Source organism: Lissotriton helveticus, chromosome 10 (genome assembly GCF_964261635.1).
Source record: "Lissotriton helveticus chromosome 10, aLisHel1.1, whole genome shotgun sequence".
Taxonomy (NCBI): Eukaryota; Metazoa; Chordata; class Amphibia; order Caudata; family Salamandridae; genus Lissotriton; species Lissotriton helveticus.
The window spans coordinates 1,011,302,053-1,011,321,648 of record NC_136071.1 but is presented as its reverse complement, the minus strand read 5'-3'; the positions used below and the strand labels follow the sequence as shown (position 1 = coordinate 1,011,321,648).

The following is a 19,596-nucleotide window of genomic DNA, read 5'->3' as shown; positions in this document are numbered from 1 at the left end:
GAGTACATTAGGTGGATCCGACTCCTACACAATGCTCTCACAGCTAGAGCGCGGACAGGAGGACATATATCGGCAGAATACCAGATATGTAGGGGTACGAGGCAGGGGTGCCCGCTCTCGCCACTTATTTTTATACTGGCACTTGAACCCCTAGCGTTAAAGATCAGGGCGGCAATGACTGACATGGGGATAACTGTAGGCAACACCACGCATTTGCTATCAGCATATACTGATGACATAATTCTGTACCTGCGCGACCTCCGCTCCCCTGTGGATACTATGGCCGCACTGTTCGCGACCTTTGAAAGACTGTCATGTCTTGCTATTAACCCAGCGAAATCGACGGTTTTCTTCTTTAAAGAACAGGCATCGCCAAAGGATTTTCGATTTGGCTCGCTGCAATTCAAGGTTGCTCCCCATACATTTAAATACTTAGGCATCCAAGTATACAGGAAATTTGAACAGAGCTCTGAGAGCCGTACGGTCCAGCATTAACTTCTGGACATCCCTACCGCTGTCGGTAGCAGGCAGGGCAGTGATCGCCAAAATAGTGGTCCTTATTTTATGAATATACCACTTATGCTCCCGAGCAACCCCTTTAAATTAATGAACACCTTGTTGGTGGAACTTATTTGGGGGTCGGGCAGGCAGAAGATTAGCCTAAAGAAATTGCAGCGTAGTACGTCTGGAGGGGGCCTAGGGGTGCCTGATCTTAGGGCCTATTTGTATGCCTGCCAACTGCAATGGTTATCCTTTTGGACAGCAGGGCGGAACTTGCAGGAGATAGGGATGACCGAAAAAGATATAGGTAAAGGGGCACTTCACACCCTTTTGCTACCTCATAGCAAGCTACCGCGGGACCTCTTCACCTTTCTGTGCAAGGCGCTGCAATGCTGGAGGGAAGCGCTGCAATATACAAGGGCCTTCCCTGCATACGCCGGGAATATACCGCTTCTTGGCATTCCTTTACAAAGCGGACGCCTATCGCTGTGCAGGCTTACATTCTGGACTGATACTGCGGTCACTATAGTTGCAGAGCTTTTTGGTGAGGGACTACTAGTGGACAATGATAATTTCGTCCGGGAAACGGGAGCACCAGACCATCTGTACCTCTTACATGCGGCACTGCTACAATATGTCAGAAAGTATTGGGCCCCACAGAGACAGGAGCCTCCCACTAACAACCTAGTCAAATAACATGGGCAGGGGACGCCACCTAATCAGGTGGTTATATGTAGGACTCTGCTCCCATATGCAAAATTTACCTGACACAGCTCTGCACCGCCTGGGAAGGGGACATAGGGCCCTTACGGATAAGGAATGGGAGAGAGCGATGGAACACCCTAAAAGGGTATCGCGGATGCACGCTTTAAATATATTCAAACTATGATCCTACATAGGGCGTACCTTATGCCACGCAAGCTCGACAGGATATTCCCGGCAGCGCACTACCACTGCCCTAGATGCCAACTAGAGGGAGCGGACCTAGTACACATGATATTGTCCTGTCCGCAGATTGGAGGATATTGGGCCTCGGTCAGGGGACACACAGCGGAAATCACACAAAGGGGGATAGATGCTACAGTTGAGGGCTGTATCCTGGGGCTGCGGAAGGGAACTTCTAAGCACAAGGTGAAATATAGATTTGAAAACTTGGCGATCCTCTTGGCAGTGCGGGCGATCACTATGAGATGGAAGTCGAAATCACCAACCACTATCCATACATAGCACAGTGAACTGACACAGTGGGGTGTTGCAGAGAGCGCTGCATTGAGACGAGAAGAAACCAGGGGGTTGCGCAAGACACCGATTGAAATGGACTGGGACATTATGTTGGAGGCATGTAGATCTTTGGACATAGCCTTGGACACTGAGGCCAGGAATACATTAGGCGATGGTCCAACCCACGGAATAGAGTGGCATGGCCCTGGGTATCGCTAGAAGTGTGATGAGCGTGCTGTAGATAGTGTTTGCGTCAGAGCAGGGGACCGACCCTAGAGAGAGTCACTATGTATATAAGCAGGATTAGAGGGTGGGGGGAGAGTGTAGTATAGTTGTGGGTTTTAAGCATTACATGTACTGGCGAGACAGCAATGTACCTGTATCCAAGAGTTGTGTATTAATGCGGAAAAGATAACAATATAACAAGAATGTGTTACCATCAGATAGATGATAACATCCCCGATATCGGGCACACCTTTGTGTTCTTGAAAATCAAGACTCCTTATTTATTTCATCAATGTAAAGATTTATTTCTTAAAGTTCATTATGAATTTGTCATCAATCCATAGAGTTATTTTCATTCATATCAGACTTTTAGTTTTCCATTATGCTCCAATGCATTTCGGGCATGTCCGCCCTTCATCTGGGAGCTCTGAAATGTAAAATATTACTATAAGCCACTTGGCTACGTTGTAAAAATATACAATATACAATACATAATTCAGTTATCAAAGGAAACATTATCTTAGTACTGAGAAGCCTTTAAGCCACAGTCAAATAAAAAGTGTACAGTAAGTTGCTTGTAAAAGAATCATGTATAAAAAGTCATATATCGGAAATGGTGTGTTGTTGGACATTTCTAGAATGCGATAGCGGATGGTAGGGTGTATAAAACTCCGAGTGTCAGCATGCAAGGATCAACATGAATACGTATTCATCGTTTGGACAAACACCAAAGAAAAACTAAAAGAACCGCTTGAACTATTGAATGTGATCAATGATCGTATACAATTTACTTGGGGAATTCATGACAACACCATCACTTTCCTTGATGTCAAAATGAAATGATGAAAATAACTCTATGGATTGATGACAAATTCATAATGAACTTTAAGAAATAAATCTTTACATTGATTAAATAAATAAGGAGTCTTGATTTTCAAGAACACAAAGGTGTGCCCGATATCAGGGATGTTATCATCTATCTGATGGTAACACATTCTTGTTATATTCAACTGACGTGGTAAGGACGGACACGCTACCTGAAGGAGCACCCAACCTATAAAACTGTTTGATTGAACTCGAATTACTTTAATAAATACAACAAGGGTGTGCACCATCCTTTCATTTATCTGTGAAAAGATAACAATGTCATAATGGTCTCAACTGACTTGCCAATGGTTCAGATTTGGAATGGCCAAGGCATAGGAGCACTGCCTGGAATATCTGAAAGTGGACTTTGGTAATGTGCAATATGGGCATTGCTGTGGTATGCTTTATATATTGTCATAAGCTGTTCAACACATAGATGTACAATTTTATGTCCATATATGAAGTGGAGAAAATTAAAACTTAATAAAAAACTATGTTTAAAAAAAAAAAAAAGTGACTTTTATAGCCGACGTGCTAAGATGGGTAAATACTTAAACATCGCAATCATACAACCGTGTTTTAGTAATGAGACACAGATGGAGAAAAATGTAAGACAAAATCAAAAGTAAGGTGAGGGTGGACAGGTTATAGCCTCTAGCAAAAAGGAGAAGAGATCGGAAAGGCAATCGGTATTCTTTAAACGTGAGGAAGCAACCTTGTTATTTTTAATGCAATTTCTGATGTACGAGACTACCAGTTCTGTAAGAAATAGAGGTGGCAGGCCAGTTGATTTGAAACAATATGATTCACTATTCTAGAGAATTTTGGGAGTGTAAAACACAGGGCAGTCGTTGGAGAGTAAACAATGCATACAGGGAGTTTTTGTAAGTATTTGAAGTACAATGGCAGATTTAAAACACAGTGAACTGAACACTGGTAGGTAAGGGTGATTAAAAGTGAGGTTAGGCAGGGTTGAACTCCTTAGATAAGAGATTGAGGTTTGACCAAAAGGATGTTTAAGCGGTCAGAGCACAAGAGTGGTTGGAAAGCTTAAGAGTATGAACAACTTTGGCATTACAATTAATGAGCAGGACTTTGGGGGTGTCTGAGAAGAGTACAGAAAAGAGAAAGGGTATGAGGTGCACCGTAATAATTATTTGGATGGTGTGTATTTTCATGAAGGAGAGGCAATTTTGAAAGAAGTGTGTTAGAGTGCTACAATGTGGAAATAGGTAGCTGGTGAAGTGAACTAAGCTGCTGAAGGTGGGAATATAAGGAGGTAATAAGGTCTCAGCAGTGAAATGATATTGTGGTGTTTAGGACTTATGGGGAGGCACCGTCAGCCAATCTATATTTTACTATGTATTCAAAGGTCTGAGTTTCTCACGGTTTGAGCAGGATTGTAGGCACTCATCTTTACAAAAGGTACCTACGAAATATCCAGGGCTGGGGCCACTGCTGTGATACATTTACAGAGGGTGTACTTTAAACTGAAGTTAAACTCCAGAGTTTCATAGAAATTATTGTACAAGATGGATCAAGCAATGAGGTTAATCAGTGTGGTTTGACCTATATATTTCAGGATAGCTTTTAGAGTAGGCTTTGTTTTGGTGTCTGAAGACATGGTATCGACTGGGTGGTATACCACTTTCCTGAGACATCTGATGGAGTCACATGTAAATACGGTTAGGCTTGGGAGAGTGCTCTCTCTGGAAATGAAATACTTCCCTTCCGAGGCCTACCAAACGAGACCAACATCAGTCATCCTGCTCTAGCTAGACAAACATCAGTGAGGCTACAGGCAAACCACTTCCTCAGTACAGAAATCAACTCCCTTTAATCACCTGAGATTCAAAGCAAAAGATGTTACAGTGGTGCTTAGGGAGGCCTTTTTTTTTTAAATAAAAGTTCCCTTTGTAGGGTCCTATTGTTCATATAGGCACAGCCTCATTGACCTGGCTGGTAGGATTCCTAATGTGATACAGAAAAGTATTGAATCGATCTAATTGGATAGATTCAATGAAACAAGAAAAATATCTTATGATTATCAAACTAGATTTATGGGATGCACGGGTTGTAAAGCACTGCTGAGCTTGGAACTCGGCAGTCTAGGCTTTTATATACTGGAAAGAAAGACCGCTAGACCAAAAGAAGCTTCTAGGTTGCAACAGCTTGAAGCCCACTTCTGATATCTAGGACTCCCCACACTAGAATTTAAAAAGTACCTATCTGAATGAAGTGAGCTTTTATATCGTTGATGGTTGTAGCAAAAAAACAATGAGTAGAAAACTGCTTGGATACTTTGATTCAGTGGCTCTAGTGGAAAGCAATGTTATGCTAACTAAGTTGGATGACTAGTTTTTATAGACTACATGAAACGAACTGGCGAGTAGTGGCATATAAAATAGAAATAAGACACAAGAAAAAATAAAATCACAAAGTTATGTCAAACTGTTCTGAAAGACTTCACAACTAGTCCAACTAGAGGAACTTGTCAACGCCACTCATCTTTAACACCCAACACTAACTTATCAGACAGATTGAGAAAGAGTCTATGGCAATTACTGTACTAGCAACAATACATAGGTCTATAGTAGTTCAGGGTGACCTATATTTAAGTTGAATATTTAAGGTAGTGAACAAGTTGTCATTTAAATATTTGTGAAGACATGTTGAATATTTATACAGCACTGAACCACCCAATTCAAACCACAGGTTTAGGTTACCAAATTCAGTACTCTAGCATATCAAGATTATGCTTCTACTTTGCTTTGTAAGATGATTTTTAACCTAAAGATAAATTAATAATTATAAATCAGACACTTCGTTTGAGGATACTCTTAATTTAGCATTTTCGAATGACACATACCCAGTATGCTGGACTCATCTTTATGGTCTTCATCGTCTAATGAAATCAACCTGGAAATCATAAAGCAAGAAAATAATTTCAAACTTATAAACTAAACTATTTCTAAATAAATACTTTTTCAAAAACCTTCAAGCTAAATGGTGACACTTAGAACCGTTTTCAACCTTGTATACAATGTCTGCATTTCTAATTTAGCATCACTTTCTAAATCAAAACATGCCCAGAACAATGTATTTCTGAAAGTTTTCCTTCATTAAAAAAGTAGAACATGTAACTGATATGAGACATCTAATTTGCTACCTGAGATTGCAGGCATTTAGTACTGCGAGACACTGAACTTAAAGGGGATAAATGATACCACATATGCAGAGTGTGATGCAAAATCCCCTTGCATTAATTTACAAAGGACACTCAAGGTAAGTCCTAATTTCAGAAATGTATCAAAGACCTAGACCCTTTCCAGTGAGACATGCGTTTCTAATGCGTAAGGTATCTTCCTAACAAGAATTTTTTTCTTGAATGATATCACTCAAAAGGAACAGGTATAATCCTAAAGAACCAATTCATCACCTCACTCAATAAATGTTTATTTCCAGGAGAGAGCGTATCCATAAACATTTTTCTTAATTTTCTAAGTGAAACATTCACAAAAGGCAGCCTGGTGCTAAGAAAATAAAATTGTGGCAACCACCATGAGATAGAGCCAGGGGCTGAAGTACTAATGGGAAAGTGAGAGAGGCATCTTAAGGTGTTATTTTAACACCTCCTAGTTAGTCAGTACCTACGTTTATCAGAAAAGCATTCTACAATTTGAGTCCAACCACAGGAAAAGCTAGTCTACCACACCCAACGTAATCAAATGTGTAGGACTGATAAGTGGCCAACAGCACAGTATTCAACATCAAAAAGTAAAAGAATATGCTGATTGCATTAAGCTATGAATTTCACTTTCATTTGTATGCTACCTAATTAGGGACATGTGTCAACTATGGGTGGATCTTCAAAATAGTCATTTAATGAATGTCACAAAAGATACCTCAGCTGACGTCAAATAAACCAACATTCTGCAATTGCTTATTGTGTGCCATTATTAAAGATACAAATAAGTATATTTTTCTTTCTCTACACCGGATGGCCACTTTAATGTGCAAAGGTGGTTATCCTGAGCACTGCAACTTCGAATCATTGCCTCATTAAATGGTCTGTGGTTATTGATGCAAGGGTTCCTCAGTGTCTCCTGCGTTCATTAATTAAAGTGCTTAGAGGTTGTAGTGCATTACTGCTTTATGAATTTACATATTTCATTCTATGACACCAAAGAACGACTTACTCATCATCATCTTTGGTGGTGCTTTCATCCGATATGATTTTCTCATGGTGTTCGGACTGCTCAGCTAATTTATTCACAGGGTCTTGTAACGTCTTCATAAATATATACATTTAAAAAAAAGTTAGGACTCCAAGAAAAGTTAAAGATAAACACATTAAAATTACATTTGGCAGAAAAAGTTGTATCATAATTTCATAACACTTTTACATGCATAAAAGCGGCTCGGTAGTTATGGTTAGGTCGGTTAGTCTTTGGAAAAATAACGGATTTGATCATGAACAACAATAACTGTGCATGAAAAATAATTCCACAACCTTTTAGAAAGGTTTTCAGACAATTAAAAATGTCAATAGGACATAATGGTTCTAATCTAGAAAATATAAAATACACAGAAACATGCCACTAATTATTAGCTAGGCAACCATAACTCTCAATGGATTCCTCATAACATCAAAGGTGACATTATCATTATTGTCAATTACTTCACTAACGTGACTGCAGTTCTACTGACAAATACAGAACATATGTTCGGTATGGTAAGAGTCAATAAGCAACAATTAATTATCAAACTAAATTGGTTGTACACCAATAACGAAAATAAAAAGTCAACCTTCGCTAGTAGGGAACATTTACTGATCTAAAAAACTGCTTGTGCTCAAGTGATCACCCAGTGAAAAAATGAAAATATGGTAGTTTGTAAATTATATGGTAATGAAACACATGTTCATTAAATATTTACACTGCTTCTACACAGTTGGTAAGACAGTGAATAGAAAATTCCAGAACAGTTCCAATTGCCTTGTTAGTTGACCACGTTTTACCCCATTTTGTTAACGCGTCATCAACAGGACTATGAGTAATTTGTAGAAGCAGGGAGCCAATTAGGAGTTGTTGGATACGTAATACATTTCCAGAATAATTGCAAGGGATAGGTGGCTGGAAGAGTCACTCAGTGGCAAACTCCGGGTGTCACAAACAAAAAAGAATCCCCACAGAGCGAGACTTATAAATTAAGAAACCATCACACAGTGTGTTACGTCGTGGTAGGAAGCTGCTGCATGTATCGGCGTCCTGATGCACTGAACTGAGAGATAGAACATGGAAAGGAATATGTGTCATTTTGACTTTGGTCCCAGGTGACCTTTAATAAGGCAAACACAAGGAGATGATGGACTTAGCACTGAAACTTTTCAGACACTCACCCCCAGTCATAGATCTGGGTTGAATTCATCATCATATATTTGTATATTTGTATATTTTTGTATATTTCTAAAGCGCAAACAATCGCTCCGAAAGGAGCATCCTGGCGCTGACTAAACAGTGTGCAATAAAGTCAAACAGGAAGCTATATGAGGGAGGTTGCATAATCGTCAGAAAGCGAAAAGATCCACGTTTTGAGTTGTTTTCTAAATTGGTTTTCCTGAGTTAGAGTTCTAAGATGGTTAGGGACAGAATTCCACGCTTTACCAGATAAGAAAGACAAAGACTTGCCTCCTTTAGTCTGAAGTTTGAATTTTAACGGCTTGATTAGATTCTGACTTGAGGATCTTAAAGTCCTTACGGGACTGTAATGTGGAAACCGTTTGATGAGGTAAATCGGGCCAATGCCATTGAATGCACGGAGTGCTATAATTAAGATTTTAAACCGTATTCTTTTAGATAGAGGTAACCAATGCAGGGTTTTGAGTGCAACAGAGGCAGCTGATCTAGGTAACTTGAGCACAAGTCTAGCCGCTGCATGCTGCACGCCTTGGAGTTTTTTGAGAGTGTTTTTCTTTTTGACGCCTGCCATCAGGCCGTTGTAATAATCAAGACGTGCAAGAATTAAGGCCACTGCCACTGCCTTTCTTGAGTCGATGGGAAGAAGGTCAAAAAACTTTTTTAATGACTTAATGATGTTAAAACAGCTTCCTGCAACATTCCTGACATGTTGGTCGAAGGATAAATCGGCGTCAAATACAACGCCAAGATTTCTCGCTGATGCGACTACTTGCGGTGGCGCAGGGATGTCCTCAGGCCACCATTTGGTGGGACAGAATTGGAAATTTTTGCCAATAGGCAAAATTTCCGTCTTGCTGGTGTTGCATTTAAGATGATTTTGATTCATCCATCAGAAGACATCTCTTAAACACTTCTTAAAATTCAACTCAGCATCTGTAGAATTGTTCTCCAAAGGGACAATCAACTGAGTGTCATCGGCATATGATGTTACTAATATGCCGTATGACTCGATTAAAGTGATGAGCGGGACCATGTATATATTGAACAATAAAGGGCTCAATATTGAGCCCTGAGGGACTCCAGAATGTACCTTCTCCTTAGAGAGAAAAGTACCCAAAGAGATGGTCTGGGACCTGTCAGCCAGGAAAGAGATTATCCACTCCAATGCAACGTCCGTGATACCTATATCCCTAAGTCTATTGATCAATAGGGCGTGGGAGATGGTACCGAACGCCGCCGTGAGATCTAAAAGGATCAAGACGGCATTCTTCCCCTGATCTTGTAGTAGCTTTATTGAATCCGTGAGTTCAATCAGGGCAGATTCCGTAGAATGGTGTGAACGGAAGCCCGATTGCTGAGGATGAAGAATTTGATGGGTATCTACATAATTTTTTTATTCTTTGTGGACCATTTGTTCAGTGATCTTTCCCAGAACCGGGAGGAGTTAAATTGGGCGCAAATTAGCAAGGTCTGTAGGGGATTTATTTGCCTTTTTCATGAGAGGTCTCACAATTGCGTGCTTCCACTCGCTAGGCACAACGCCTGTGCTCAGGGAGGCATTAACAATCTCATTTATGATGGGATTAACTACCTCAATTACTTGGTGGAGGATTCTTGGAGGACATGAATCTGAGGGGGCACAAGATTTGCATTACATGATTGCCTCACGTGTCTGGAGCAGCGTAACTGGAGTGAAGGTGCTGAAACAGCCCTTCAGATTATTTCCACAATCCGGTAGAATAGCACACAAAACTTGACAGGGAGCTTGGAAGTCCTTTTGTATTTGTGAAATCTTTTCTTCAAAGAAGTCCGCAATCTGATTGCAGAATTCTAGAGACGGAGGGATTTCTGGTTGTAGGGCCCTAGGATGAGTGAAGGACTTGACGATGGAAAAAAAGCTTTTTTTGCTTTTGTTTGGCTGTGTTAATAGCATTAATATAAAAATCCTTCTTAGCTGTTTTGATCGCCGTGAGGTAAATTTTTCTCTGCTGGGTATACAGGCTTCTATCTGTCAGGTCGTAATTTTTTCGCCAGTTACGTTCTTTTTTTCTGCATAATAGATGCAGTTTTGCTAGTTCAGGTGAAAACCAAGGGGGATTAATCTTCCCTTTTTTCCCTTCACCTTGCAGGTGAATCTGTGGGAGTCTGTCCTTAATCTCCTGTCGCATCTACTTATGAAAGCATTTAGAGCCCTGGGCAGCATCGCCAGGCGTGATGGAAATAAGTGGAGCAGCGATAGGGTTCAGCTTCAAATTAGCCTCTACTCGTGTCCAGTTAACTTGGTTCCTCATTCTTTAGCTCACTGCGCCACCCCCGTTCAGACCCAGCAATATGCAAATCAGTCTTGACCCTGTGCCTCATGGGAACAGTCCAGCCCGAATTGCCAAGCCATGTCTTCCCTGGACCAGAAACAAGCAAACTTTGCCTCTGGATTCAAGTTAGCCTGGCTGATGAGGGCTGTTAGCCCGAAACTGGTCCCAGGATGCTCGTTTCCGGTCCAGGGAAGACATGTTTGCTTTGTTCGGGCTGGACTGTTCCTATGGGGCACAGGGTCAACACTGATTTGCATATAGCTGTGTCTGAACTAGGGTGGCAAAGGGAGCTAAAGAATGATGATGATTCAACCCAGATCTGTGACTGGGGGAGACCCTCTGAAAAGTTTCAGCGCTCCGTCCATCATGTGTGACCTTTAATAAAGACAATCCCTGTTCTGGTTTAGTAGTTCTATTGACAGCCAGAATGATATAGTCAACAAGGTAAAACAGAGGTGAAGTGATACACTTCCAATGACAGGTAGAAGAGCTACAAGTAATTATCTGAAGATGAAATGCCATCATGTGCTGGTGTATGATTAAAAAAAAAGGTGGACATTAATGCAAAAAAAAAAAAAAAGTTTTAAAAGAGGACGAAAGAACTGGGCTTAAAACATACCATTCCCTGCACCCAGTGATCACTTCCCAAGGCGTGCATGTACTACACTATTCATGCATGGATCAAAGTCATGCCTTCTCAAGCATGCAGATAATTTCAAGGGGAACTGCATAGGATATGGTATTGGGCCATACACTTAACATTGCAGGCATGGGTATTGGGCACAGAGCATCACTAAAAGACACGGTAATAGGCCATACCGTGTGAGCACTCAGAAGACAGGCTGGACACAGGCCATGTGTGAAGACCATGCACTTCAGCCAGTACCTGCAGTGATGGCAGCCACTGCCTAGAGGGAGTGAGCCCATGTTCAAACAGCGTTTTCGTATTTCCTACGGATATCAATTCTGACTTAGACACAGTTTGACGCCGTAGAGCATGGCTGCAGGACATGTATGACCAATGCCTACCCATTGCTATTCTTTGCGACTATTGCAGGATAGGTAATGGACACAGACCATAATTTAAGTCCATAATATTTGCCCAATGTCCACTGAGCATGATCGCAGGCCCTGTTCTGTGGGTGCTGTTCCAAATTGGGGAGAGGACGTAGCCTTACGGCTAGAGCGGTCGACCTCGAAGCTGGGGAACCGGGTTCGAGTCTCAGCAACAACGCTCAACATCCTGCGATTCTGGGCAAATCACTTAATCTCCCCGTGACTAACAAAAATGAATGTGTCCTCTGTAACGCAACTGGTGCTCATGTAAAGCGCTCCAATACCCTATTCGGGTCTAGTTCCCTCTATATAAAACTCTATAAAAAAAATAGCCATCACCATGGTCTCTGGGTTTTTCAAGCATGGGTAGTAGCACAAAGCATAGCCCCAATCCTGTGTATACTGTTGGCATTGACATAGGACATAATTGAAAGACAACTCTTTGCGCCTAGTGAGTACTACAGCAAAAGGTACTGGGCAAAGGACATGGCATGAGAAATTCCCTTTGTCCAGCATGCTTAAGGCATTTTGAGTCATTTCTTGTTCTCCAATTTGATAGTGTTCAGACTGCAGGTCTTCCAAGTCATGGTGAACTTGTAAGCGAGATAGGCTGGGGTGCTGGTCCTGATAGCTCTGTAGATTATGTCGCTGGTCTTGTAGATGGTGCGGCTGGCGAGGGAAGTCAGTGGAGTTCCATCAGAATGGGGGTGATGTAGTCATATTTCCGCATACCTATGATGTGACATGCTGCTGCATGTATGACAGGCAGTGCTGAGTCTGTGAGTCTATCTGCATGTCTTTGAAGGATGTAGGTATGGAGAGAAAGAGACAACACACATCACATTTCCATGGGAAAAGAATACTTCAAAATGTAGTCTTAGAACAGAGTCCAACCTCAGACCAATGGTGGTGCTCAGTGAGGAATGACGAACAGATGGAGGGTAATCAGAGCAAATGGAGCCCTGGAAGTGAAGACATTCTTTGATCCTTCGGTCGAGACACCGAGCTGGGATTGTGAGCAGTTTGGAGATGTGGACAGAATGGACTACATCTTCTACCATGTTCTTATAAGAAGAGCAAAGGACTCGAGGACAGTTTTTGAATTAACACATTTTTACGAAACAGAACTTAACAACTCTGTCAAAAAGTTTGGATGGAGAAAGTGAGTGAACTTTTTTTTTTGTTGAACTCATGGACGGGAATTATTCACAGACTGATTTTTCCCTACCAAAAACACCTGCATGCCCCATTCTCAGAATTAACTGATAAAGCGAAGACTTCCCTGCACAATACTCTTGAAGGATTCTAGCCAGCCTGACCGAGTTTTGGGGAGGGCAATCTCCAACTCGAGACTTTAATCTCTGGAACTAGAAATTTTCTCCTGGTCAAGTGGAACTACCTTTCTCCAGGTTCAGTGAAACTATACTCTTTCTGCTCCAATCCAATCCCACTTAAGAAGCCTGCTTGCCTTGTGGTATTTCTCACCTGAAACTGGAAAGTGCAGAAAGTCCCGGACACAGCAGTACCTGTGCCTTCTTTATGGAACACAGGAGACCAGATGTAAATGGACAGGTTATTGGCCTCCCCATGTGAAACTGCTCCTCTGTGGATAGGACTGGGCCCTGTGAACCTAGGGAGTTGCAGGTGATGTAGAGGAATTCTAGTTGTAACTGGACATTTTGCTGTTTACCTGAAATTGAATGGTGGGGAGGCTTCCTGCAGCCTGAGCCAGTGGGTTGGTGCCCAAGTAGCCCTTCCAAAAGATTTGGAGACTTTTGCAGCACCAATACAAATATTACAATTCTTTTTTTAAAAGATGGGGTTTTCAACTATTTCACTTCTAGAAGGCCAGGACAATGTAACACGCCTTCACAGAAAAGATACTGCCATCCCAGTTATATTGTAGCAGTTTGACCCATTCAGAGCTTTTGATAGATGTTTGAGACTACTAAAGGACTGCATACTGCTTTGTGGAACTCTGTCTGGCTACAGTTTGCAGCCCTGCTCCACTGAATAACATTGCAATCTTATTTATTTTTAAGACCAAAAGGTAACTTTTTTCGATGTGTCTGTCTGGGACTCATGCAAGGTCTGTTGGTGGCGATAGGGTTGCCTCTGACCTGTAGTTGTCGTCTTACGCAGACTTTTACCTGGTGCTTATGAAAGGAGCCCCTGGATGCTGTGGATTGTAGTACCCTCTTGAACATGGCAATTTCCATACTAACAGTCTTGACGGAGGAGTAGGATGACATACTGCAGAGAGACCGGATGATACAATTGAGCAGCCTCAGCCATACTATGGGCAGAGGGAGACGTTTTTCTTTGGAACGAGAAAGTATAGTGAACATACACGCTCTTTGTTTTGGTGCAGGGACGGTGGCTGTATTGCATTCTTTTGGATGAGTGCTGTGATCTCTGTAAGAGGAGAATGTAGTCTTGATTGAGGGTATGATGGCGTGGTGGTTTGGTAGGGTGGTATGGAAATCTAGGCAGTAGCCTGGACATACGACTGGTAGCACACAGGGATCTGAGCGGATTGCCATCCACAGAGGGTGGAAATCCCTTGTTCTCCCAGCCCTGAATTCAAGGGGAGGAGGTGGGCGGCCGGGGGTTACAGGTCAGTGCTTGGGAGCGGGGACTCCTTTGCCAGAGCCAACTCTTCCCCTATCGTTGTCATGCACCCCTCTTTAGCCTTCCCGAGCCTGGGGCTCATCAATTACCTATTGTTGGCACATATAGGATTTCCCTGACGTGTAGGTGTTGCCTTACACCAAGCTTTGCCTGTTTCCTATAAAAGAAGGCCCTTGGTGTTGTTGATTGTAGTACTCCTATGGACTTGGGAATTTCAGTGCATTTCTTGACCCTCAATATAACATTTTGTTCACCAAAGAAATGTTCCCCATCAAACTGGAAGTTAAGAAGATGCCATTGCATCTCTGCTTTTAAAACTAGAGATGCAAAGCTAAGCATGTCGTGGGTGCAGGAGGCTGGTGTTTACACTAAGAGTAAGTCTTTACCATGTTTAGGGCACACTGGATATTTTCTAATGGAATTTTTTTCCCTCTGCAGATAGTTACTCAACCCTATTTCTACTGGTCTCATGAAGATGAATTACATGGACCTCCATTTCCTCCCAATTACACTGGTCATGTCTTGAAAGAAAACCTATTGAGTTGGCGATCCGCCACTGGGTAGTTACTGTGACTCTTACCAACAGCGTCACAATGCCTATGTTAATCTGGAAGGAGGATGGGGCGGGGGGACACCCCCTGTTGCTTGGGTGGTTTCCAGCTTACTTGCAGTATGTACCCAGGAACCACAGGGAATGAGGGGGGGGGAGTTGCCTTCTAATGTAGACCGTGTCACTGGGAGATGCCTTGAATTTCCTCTCTACTCTTAGTGTAACTGCATTGGCTCTGACAGGATCTTTAAAATTCTCCAGGGCTGTCTTAGGTATTCCCTTAAGCATTGGTAGATACTGAACATTGTGTTCAGTCTTTAAAAGGGTTTCTACTAAGATCATCTTGAATGACGTGTACCTCAACCTTGTGGTGGCGAGCTGACCTCGGAATAACTGTGATATTCAGTAGTATGGGGGAAGTGGTGGTGGGAGGTTGGATAAGGCTGTACGTCTAGCTCATCTTGGTTCAATGTTGTACTTGAACAAGGGTCAACCCTAGCTCCTGTCCAGTAAGTTGATCATATAGTTTCCCCTTAACATAATGACTTCCTGTGTCAGAAAAAGAGAGGACTGATCCATCTGGAGATTCTAGTGAAGGAAATGACCCAACAAGAGATGATGGAGAATAGAGGCATAATTAAGGTGGTGGGGGTGAAGTCAACATGAGGATGAGCATTTGGTGCAGAAGGCTGCGGAGGAGGGCTTGTAGCCTTGGGTACTGAGGTACCTTGAATGATAGTTCTTCCTCAGAAGCGAGCCTCTGTTTCTTGGGACAATCTTTCTATTGTCTAGGTGGATTTAAAAAAATGGTGCCGTCTAGCCTCCAGTTCTTCTACTGGCCAGTCGTTCAAGGATGAGTGAATTGGATTCCTCCCATCTTGGCTTTGAGGGGCTTTGTACTGGAATTCAAGTACTGCTTCGGCATAGACTTTGGCCCTGAAGGTGAAGCATTGGTGGAATTCATGGGCGAGGGTGTTGAGATGTGGTGGTGTTTGACTCACTTTCATAGGAGCCTGTCAACTCTGAAGCCTTACTGCTGTGTCGATCAGAGCCCAAGGCAGCTTTGTACCCGATACAGAGGCTTTTATTTGATATTTTAGTGAACAGGACTTTAAAGTATTTAAAGTAGTACACAGTATTCTCAGACTGCCTGCATAAACAAACAGCTTCACAGTATTCTACATTTTATCGTCATTTTTTGCTGTTATATCTAAAGACATTTTACTACTAACTTCTGCATAGCACTTTCACTTTATTTGAAAGTACATGCTTCCACAATTAAAGATTACACTGCTTTATTTTACCACCAATGATGCATATAATAGACCAGTGACAGCATGTGCATTTTTTTGGATCAAAGATAATTAACCAGTAAAATCTACATCTTTACTATGAGCCCTGCCCTAGACTTATCACTTTGTTTTAGAGTAGAGAATTTTATATACCATTGCAGTAGTTCTAATATCTGGGACAAATCTGCACAGGCTTCTTTCATATTGTAGGTGCTGCTAAAGGCAATGAAACGTTTTTACTTAGTCAAAGAAACCTTAGGCTAAAACTGTGCAACTGTTTACATTATTTTGCTGATTACTGACTGGTGAGAAGTATGAGTCTGGAAATAGTAATTTGCACCCTTTTACTGACCAATACATTGAGGCTCATCTGCTTATTACTACCCCTTAGACAAGAAACAATCAGTATTATGTAAGCAGACACACCTGCACTTTATATTGAGGAATACATGTTTTAGCAACATTTGTAATTAGGAAATAGGTCTAAGACTTGTGAAATCTTGTTTAAATATTGTTTGTACTTGAATGAACTTGATTGTCTGAATAAAGCAAAGTATTATATACAGTCTTCGTCAAAGATGTCCCTTCGAGTTCCTCCTCTTCGGAGGTACTTAAACATCAGGTCTGGGCATTGGCTGGTGAGCTGGTACTCCAGAGGTGCTTCCTCCTCTATCTCGGCATCTAGGTGGTTTTGTTAATCAAAGATATCTCACATCTCGGCAGATGGTGGTGACATAAACTTTAAGTGCACCCAAATCTTTGCCGTCTGTAGCTTAAAGTCTTTTTACAGCAAAAGGAAAAACAGAACCCGCAGGATGCCTCGTTTTGCTCTGGGGAGAGATAAAGGTTAGCGATGCCAACAATTATCAGCCCAAGGGACCTAGACGTTAAACTGTGGGGGTAAAAAATGGAAGGGTGTTCATTTCATTAGTTTATACCATCCTGCATTCTGTGTGAGCTGGTTTACAGGAGACCGAGAAGGATTAGATCAAGTCCTTGGTTCTATGCATGGTATTCCTTCGCCCCATTTAATTGTTTGCAGTCAGTCAAGTAAATTGGCCAACCACACGCAAAGATTATTCTCAGATCCTCAGTGTCAAAAAGGTTGGAGTTGGTGCTCATATACAATGTGTGTTAAAGAAAAAGCTACACTGTATTCCATGCCTATACTTCTGTTCTATATTATGGCTTTACATTGAAGCCTGTTCCAGGAAGAAGTACGTACAATAAGGGTGGTTGATAATTCTTTGACATTTGTAAGAGTAAATGGAACCTGTTTTATCAAAGCAGGTGTCACGTCCTCATTGTGGATAAGTAAAAGTAGATGAAAAAATAATAGTATCAGCTGCAGCCTGAGAGGCCAGTCCTAATTCCAGTCTTAGCATACAGAGAGGAATGGGTGATCAAGACTTAGTAAGTGACAAATAATTTTAATAAACAGCTTTCCCGACCTAATGGTAGTCCTTGTATTGAAGGCCACTGAACCACAGAGTAGAATGAGAGATAGTTTACGGTGGCAGAAGTGAAGGTTGGTTCAACTGCCCTTCCTCACATTTTTTTGTAATGCATTTTAAAATGTTTGAGATCCCCATTTATTCATTATCCAATTTTTCAATATGAATGTTCCAATTTAATTTATCATCAATTTTTAAATTGAGGAATGGATAATATAAAAGTTGTTCAACTGGGGTTGAGTCTAGCAGTTATCGTTTGGAACATCTGAATTACATGATTTTGGTTTTAGTAAAGCGGACCTTCAATTCGTTAGAGTTATATGTCTGTAAATAGAATAGTTGTAGTTGAAGGCAAATTTACAGAAATTACCAGGTCATCAGCGCAAGTTAGATAGCTAATCTTTTTCTGACCAAATTTTTTAGATCGTCCAGCAAGAGGATTTAGAACGTCTGGTAGATCAGCCATATCCAGAGAACATAGTAGAGAAGGGTAGAATAAAGCACTGTTTTAAATCATTTGCAGTTTGCATTTTAGTGTTAAGGGTCCTTGTGTAATTTTAGTTTGAAAGTTTAATGGAGTGTGGTCAATGCCCATCTATAGCAATTTATGACACAGATTGTTCCTATTCAAAAACAGGAAGGAACCCTTACCATTCTTACATTGTCTCTAAGGTGGGGGTTGAGTGGGTCAGGGGGGGTTGGGGGGAAATACGCATATGGTATTACAAGGGCTATCACCCACTGGGATTACAAGAGCTGGGTCTGGTGACTTAGTGGACTAATGCGTCCACTGTAAGGGGACCTGTGTTTGAACTCATGGTCACAGGTTCAGATCCTGGCAGGTCCACTCAGTCTTTCATCCTTCTGAGGTTGATAAAAGGAGTACCATTGAGTTGGGTAACTATAAATAACTGTTAATCAGCGCCAAGATAACCGTCGCGGTGAACGTACGCTTTACAAATACACGCCATGTTATGTTTATTCATCATAGAGCCATCGTCCAGATACCTAGGGTAATTGGATGGTCTCAACACGTATAGCCAAGGGAGCTCTATTAGTTATTGGGTGGGGCTCCAGATTTTAAATAGTCCAGGGTGCCCGAGGGTTAATTTGTTTTTCAAAGGGCACCCTGACAGAGTTAAAAACAGGTGGGGATGCACAAAGAAAATTAGTATCAGCTGCATCCCCAGTCAACATGTATCCGCCATCTCACCAATGCCTCACTGGACTAGTTGGCTTTCATCAGGACCTCACAATGATAACATTAGTATCCTATTTGTATCCTGCATATCCTTATTGTGTTCATTCAATTATGCTTCAATGTGAGAGAGCAAGAGGCAGATGCAGACACTGGAGCTTGCTCCGCAAGAGTCTTGACAGGTCAGAGGACTGGTTGGATTAAGTGCAGGGAGGGCTGAGCCAATGCACCTGTGTTAAACCTCTGAATTATTAAACACAATTATTTACAACAGTATTTGAAAAACAGTTATCTTTTTTCTCTTTTAGTTAAATGGATTCTTACAAAATGTATGAGTAATGGGAGTATTAATGGGAGTATATACACATAGAAAGCGAAGTGAATAAATAGTTAATTGCTAGCACGGTTAAATCTACAATTACCCAGTTAAACTGTATGCATAGTAAGAATATTTGTCAATGTGAAATCATTTCAAAATTCAAATCACAAATCACAGAATAAAAAAAGAAGGTGCTCAATTTTTACATTACCTTTAACATGGTGAATTCATATGGCTGATAACCTTTGAAGCTTTCGTGGATGGCTGCCATGGTGTGTGAGGTTTTCTCCCAAAAATGAAGAAGCGTTGTCTGTCAATAAATGGAATAGGTTTATTATACACATTTTAAAAGTTCATACATGTTTTCTAAAATACTGTATCATTCCTATCTAAGAATGAAGTAGTATTTAGAGCCATCAGTGATAAGGGGTGTAACTGGAAAACAAAATAAACGTGTATTCTAAATATGAAAGTCTGCCATTTCCTTAAAAGGTCAACAGATGAAGGGGCAGGCTCTATTGTATGCTAGTTAAGCAGCACTACTAGGAAC

General features: G+C 41.4%; 1 protein-coding gene across 5 annotated transcripts in view; it reads right to left on the bottom strand.

Annotated features, from left to right (window-relative positions):
- The window catches only part of ICA1 (islet cell autoantigen 1), a 403,261-nt gene that overhangs the window by 224,890 nt on the left and 158,775 nt on the right, over positions 1-19,596 (bottom strand). For all 5 annotated transcript variants that reach the window (XM_078663689.1, XM_078663690.1, XM_078663691.1 and 2 more), the window contains exons 7-9: positions 19,258-19,356; positions 7,014-7,105; positions 5,684-5,733 (exon numbers count right to left, since the gene is read on the bottom strand). In XM_078663689.1, the coding sequence (XP_078519815.1) occupies positions 5,684-5,733; positions 7,014-7,105; positions 19,258-19,356 (241 nt within the window). The remainder of the gene's footprint in view (positions 1-5,683; positions 5,734-7,013; positions 7,106-19,257; positions 19,357-19,596) is intronic.